At 41.4% G+C, this 6,230-nt stretch overlaps 1 protein-coding gene across 1 annotated transcript in view; it reads left to right on the top strand.

The window, feature by feature from the left end:
* Positions 1 to 3,945: 3,945 nt before the first annotated feature.
* The window catches only part of F5 (coagulation factor V), a 38,013-nt gene continuing 35,728 nt past the window's right edge, over positions 3,946 to 6,230 (top strand). The window contains exon 1 of the mRNA XM_035115560.2: positions 3,946 to 4,480. Coding sequence (XP_034971451.2) covers positions 4,188 to 4,480 — 293 coding nt within the window. The 5' untranslated portion in view covers positions 3,946 to 4,187. The remainder of the gene's footprint in view (positions 4,481 to 6,230) is intronic.

Below are 6,230 nucleotides of genomic sequence, written 5' to 3'. Positions count from 1 at the left end.
GAGGGGCTTTGTTTCTCTTTGACATACAGTACTGTGAAGACTGGGGGGGGGGGAGAAAAGCTCAAACCAAGATCCCAATTCATGTTTGTTTTTAATTAAATTTCTGAGAAATTTTTAAAGTAAGATTGTAGCAAGACATGAGTGTTAACACACCTGATAGTGGAAAATAAATGTGTGATTTCTGACTAGTGGCATTTCAGAGTAAATTGACCAAATCACTTAGGTAGATCTTAATATGTATCTAAGGCACATCTGATTTTCCAAGTGCACATTAGTCTAGGTCCTTATTTGATGCTAGAAACCCAACTCTTCTCATGTTCCTTTGAACATCAGATGGAAATGAAAGCATGACTGGGTGTGAAGACTAGGAAAAGATGTGATCACTTCTTTCGGTTGAATGCTAATGTACTGAAGAAAAGCATGTGCAGCTAGTGAAAAGTTGCATTCGGAACTACACCTGGCATATGCTTTTCTATCTGGAATACTAAATTTCTGTCTGCAAAGATAGTACTCAAACCTTGTTTTCAGAAGGTTCAGCTTAAGTTGCACCAATCTCCTTAATGACATGGTTGCCTTCCCTTTTTATGTCACTTGTAGATGAATGCCCTCTTACGCAGTAAAGATATAGATACCCTTTCTCTACTTTCTACACCGTGTGTTCTTTTAACTAGGAAGTGAGATCAGAAATGTCAAGTGTCAAGGAGGATTCAAGGAAATTGGCCTCTTCTTGCCATCGTTGCAGTTGGAAGGAATAGGAAGCAGCTGTCTTCCACCCAGCAGTCAACTTGCGTCAACAGAAAAAATGTTCTCAATAAGTAAAAATAATAATGGCTTTTTGCATACCTTCTGATGGGATGGTGGGAGAACCTTATTGGCTCCATTTCTACCATGGAAGAAAAAGGGTAAGATTCATAAAAATAGAGTGTGGAAACTACAACATATAGTTCAGTTAGAACCTATTCTTTTCTTCTATGAAGGTTGGCAAGTGGATATCCCTATTATGGCCATAATTTTTACATAGGAGTTGTGAATTTAAGATTTAAATCTGATGTTTCATCCACTAAATTTCTGCTGCAAAAAACGTAACACTGTTCAACTTGTGTTTCAGATGACTTCATGTTTCCCGAAGTATCTTAAATAGTGCTCACTTTAGACTGTAAATGCTTACAAGCTACTTCTAATCTGTTTTTGAACATTTTAATAATCTCTTTTATAGCAATAACAGAAATGCATGTTTTTTAATGCAACCTTTTGCAAGTCAAATGGAAATATAACACAACCCAAAGATTTGGACAGACTCTTTTGTGTTCTGGACATGGGCTGGGGGTAAGGGTGAAATCTGCAGATCACGACCGTCATTCTGTTCCGTATTCTGCTATTAAATAAGTAAAATCACGTGCCCCATCCCTTTTCTAGCAACAACTTGTGTTCCAAAACTCTGCTTTCTCTCTTAAATCTCAGCACATGTTTTAATTGCCTCCCCCACTTCAGGGAAAAAAAACAACCCAAAGGACTATTTTATAGGTTCCTATGGCACTAATCTCATTATTGTAATACAGAAGTTATAAAACAATAGCATAATCCAGAGGTAAACATGGCTTCTTTTTCTGTGACGTAGAAAATGATAGCAGTGGTTGGTTTGCCGCCCCTAGTTCAGAATCCTCTGGAGGCAACCTGCCAAGTAGCAGTCTCCCACATGTATTCCCCAAAAAGGACCTGATTGTTTGCTGCTGGTAAATATTAACTTCCCTCTGTTTGCAAACTAGGGAGAAGAAATAAAATAACACTTCTGTGCTCACGGCATGCATGGTCTGGACTTATTTTCTGGGCACCATTAGAAAAGCATTGCATGGCTGTCTTTTCCATTTTTAAGCTGACCTCGGAGCAAAAAAGGTGGTTCATCTAGTAATGTTTACCCTGGCTACGATGCTAAAAGTCCTGTTGTCACAAATATGTGCCCAGGCTAGCTCCAACGGCACTTGAGAATTTAGGTCTCTAAAAATTGATCAGTGTTTCCCAACCTTTTTTTATAATTTATATTTTTTTTATAATTTATACAAAATACAATTACATGTTGTATGTTCTTGAAGCAGGAAAAAACAGAATCACAGAGCTGGAAGGGACCCCAAGGGTCATCTTTCTAGTGCAACCCCTTGCAATGTAGGAACTCAGCTAAAGCATCCATGACAAATGGCCATCCAACCTCTGCTTAGAAACCTCCAAGGAAGGAGAGTCCAGAGCCTCCCAAGGGAGATCCATCTTCCATGTATTATAAAAAGTAAACAACACTTAATTTGACCCCAGTTATTTGACAAAGGGTTGGAAAACATACAGATACAGTGGTGCCTCGACTTATGAATTTAATCTGTTCCGAAGGCACCTTCGTAGGTCAAAAAATTCGTAAGTCGAAAAGCGCCATTGGAAACGCCATTTCCCATAGGAATGCATTGGAAATGGAAAAATTCGTAAGTCGAAGCAACCCTATCTAAAAATTCGTAAGTCGAAAAATCCCTATCTAAAACCGCTGCGGTTTCCTTTCGGACGTCGAGACATTCGTAAGCACGCGGCCATTACCCCCATTCGTAAGTCAAAAAATTTGGTTGTTGAGTCGTTCGTAAGACGACGTACCACTGTACAGTCCAAAAGGCACACAGAGTTCTGTATATATGGGAGAATTTTAAAAAGCAAGTCCTCACTGACCTGGTGAAAAAAGATCTTGACATGTGGAGCAGCCCTGGCTGCCTAGATAAAACACCTTGGCACACACACCATTATGTGGGAATAAGGTCCACTGATACCAGTTTCTCAATGTCTGGTTCCAAATGTCTCAAGTCAGCAGGAGTCTTAAATCACTGCATTTAGTACACTATATGTTGGTGTTCTGACATAATACAAGCTGCTAAGACAAGTTTTCAAGTTGTGTTATTCCACCTACAAAATAGTATAAGTTGCCACATAGATTTAACACTACAGTATAAAGTTCAGCAACTCTGGGCTGGGTTAGTGGCCCAATGGGCTCTGAGCTCCAATATACCTGTGTGTATATTGTGTGTGTGGTTTCCCTCTCTTTAATACAGGTGGGCTTGATGATGATGATGATGATGATGATGTTTTATTACATAATTTTATTATTTATACCCATCTGGCTGGGTTTTCTCAGCTACTCTGGGCGGCTTCCAAAACATATAAAAACACAATAAAAGTAAAACTCCCCGATACAGGGCTGCCTTCAGATGTCTTCTACAAGTAGTGTAGTTCTTTTATATCCTAGACATCTGATAGGAGGGTGTTCCACAGGGAGAGCACCACTACTGAGAAGGTCCTCTGCTCTGCCAGTTTACAGCTTAAAGCTCCAATCATTGCTGGCTGGGGCTGAAGGGAATTGTAGTCCCCAAATCTGGAGGATTCCATATTAGCTAGTTCAAGTTCATATCTTGCTTAGCCATGAAGCTTGTGGGTTGGATGACCATATGCCCATCAATCGACTCACGAAGAGTCGGAAACGACTAAACAATAACAACAACATGCCCATCAAGTGAGGAGAAAATGAGGGAACAACCAGGCATGTTGCCTTGAATTCTTTGGGGAAAGAGTCAGGGTTCCACAGGCCCCTACTGTTCTAGCAGGCCTTTGACTACTAACTCTTTGTTGTGGCAGGGTTTTCTGAGGGTTACTTATTCATTTTCTTGGAAATATTTATCGTGGGTTTTTAGTTCTATCTGCTTTAATTTATGTTGTGATCCTGCACCAGGAGAAAGGCGGGATATAAACAGAATAATGAAATAACTACAGGTATTTATGTAGTGAAATGGTGTTCTGGCCTTCGAGGTAGTGCTCTTCCCTCTTCCCCAAATTGGCCAACCTTGGGCTACTATTGGCCATAGCTTTCACAAGGTGTTCTCCACATGGACTGGATAGCCCTGCTATCATGCCTGAATTTCTTGCTACCGCCCTGATACACTCCTGCCCTAGTGGGCAACAACACAAATAAACCATATTCTCCTCTGTGTGAAGTGGAATCCGCTTCCTTGCAATTTGGTTTCCTTGGAGGAGAAGGTGCTTGTGGAGGAGGAAGAGGGGAAGAACAAGGCAAATTCAGCAGCTGCTTATCTCGACTACAATCCTTTCAGCAATGAGAGAGAGAGGAGGAGGAGGAGGAGGAGGAAAAGAGCAATGACCTAGGCGTCATGAATGCCAGTATCCCTTGCAACACCAGCCGCAGCGAAAGCATTTTCCTGGGGAAGTTGCACTCTGCAGCACTAAAAGTACGGCCTGTACCTCATGTGTCTCTCAAGAAATCTGCATCAATGGGAACTCGTGCCATGGCCCTTGTCTACAAACATCTTCTCTTAATGCTGCTGGGCGTAGGCTGGCCAGGTCTGGGGAATCCCAGTGCGGAAGCAGCTCGGGTCCGAGAGCACTATATAGTGGCTCAGGTCGCTAACTGGAGCTACAGTTCCCAGGCAGAAGACCTGTCCAGGTAATTAAATGTGTGTAGGTTATTGGGGGGGGTGTAATGGGAAGGCGAGGTTCCCCGACCCCTGAAGAATGGGCTGCTAGGTTAACCAAGATAAATGTTAGTTCTAAGTTCCTTTCAATGGTGTGACTTCTAAATTTCTGTGATTTTTGGACAGGTTTTCTGCTAGTGTTACTCATTATTATTTTCTTCTATTGTTGGCTTTCAGCATTTTGCTGCTTATTCACTTTTTACCACTTTAGCATAATGAAATTTGCTCACATGAGGTTTCTTTCTCTCTGATATACTAGTTGTTGTTTCCATGCAAGCTAGAAAAGATTCAGACCTCAAAAAAGATTCAGATCTCAAACGTCACACCCAGCTGCAGCCTGAGTTGTTAAAATGTTGTTCTTCAACTTTGTGATATATTTTCTTATTTGGTTTTAAGTAGCTTTATGGTTTTGACTGTCTATGTTCATAATTTCTGTGTGCCATATCGGAAATACAGTACTACCTATTAAACGGGGAGAAGGAGAGGAGATGTGGAGGCCATCACATGTCTGCTGTCCTAATCTAGCTTCAGCCTTAGACTGGTTTGCAATGCAGATATAAACCAGTGCTGGTGAGAATGTCCATTTGATCGCGTGTCCACGCTTATATGCCAACAAAAGGAAAGAGAGTGCTTCAAGGGCACCTTTTAACTTTTTTTATGTAAAAATGTCCTTGATTGAGAATCCAAAATGAAGCTCTGCTAGCTTCTTAGGCAAGTGGAGATTTTTATTTTTATTTATAAGCCTCCTTCATGGGCTTATCCAGGATTTTTGTTAAGGGGGTGCAGGACTTGGTGGGGGGGGACTTTTTTGGGGGGGGAGGTCAGAACTGACGTGATTGGTCATTTAAGTATTTCTATTGTTTTACTTGATCTAGGGTGGGCAGTTGCCGCCTCCACCCCACCTTGGATAGGCCCATAGCCTCCTTAAAAATATTTGCAGCCTCACATTCTCAAATCTTTGTCTTGTAGGCTAAACCCACAGATCAGTCATTTACCTTTGTAACTTGCCTTTTGGACTAATTTCCTAAGCCAGAATGTCATACGCACTCGGATGCACCTATGGGGCTCCCACACATTCTGGGCTCACTCTTGAATGGCTAGTTGAAAAAATGCACTCAGTCGTGTTGAATCTCTGGGGCAGGTTCTGCCATTGGCCACTGTGAGAACAGGACTAGATAGGTTCTATCTTCTTAAAAAAAAAACCTCAGCTTTTCTTTTGAAACAGAGAGCAATGTTAAATCTGAGTGTGTTGTGCAGGCATCCCCAAACTTCGGCCTTCCAGATGTTTTGGACTACAATTCCCATCATCCCTGACCACTGGTCCTGTTAGCTAGGGATCATGGGAGTTGTAGGCCAAAACACCTGGAGGGCCACAGTTTGGGGATGCCTGGTGTTGTGGCAGCTTTTTATAAAGGCTCAGGAATTTGAGGGGTCTCAGTAAAGCTTCTAATGAAGCTCATATACCTACCTTCCTGATTTGCTCCTATTGATCCTCCACACATTCTTGCTTTTGTGTACATCTCTGAGGCTTATTCCATTCAAGCCGGCCTAACACAGAGTTGGAATAGATTAGGATATAGTAAATTCTGAAAAATAACCTTATAGTTTATTTAGTGGTATTATTGCCCACTCTTCAGCAATGCTCTTAGAGCAATTAACAATAAACTAATAACTTCAAAATTGCAATCAAGCACAGCAAAACAATGTAGTGTAAAATTGGGC

Source organism: Zootoca vivipara, chromosome 4 (genome assembly GCF_963506605.1).
Source record: "Zootoca vivipara chromosome 4, rZooViv1.1, whole genome shotgun sequence".
NCBI classification, from domain to species: domain Eukaryota; kingdom Metazoa; phylum Chordata; class Lepidosauria; order Squamata; family Lacertidae; genus Zootoca; species Zootoca vivipara.
This window is presented reverse-complemented; position numbering and strand designations above follow the sequence as displayed.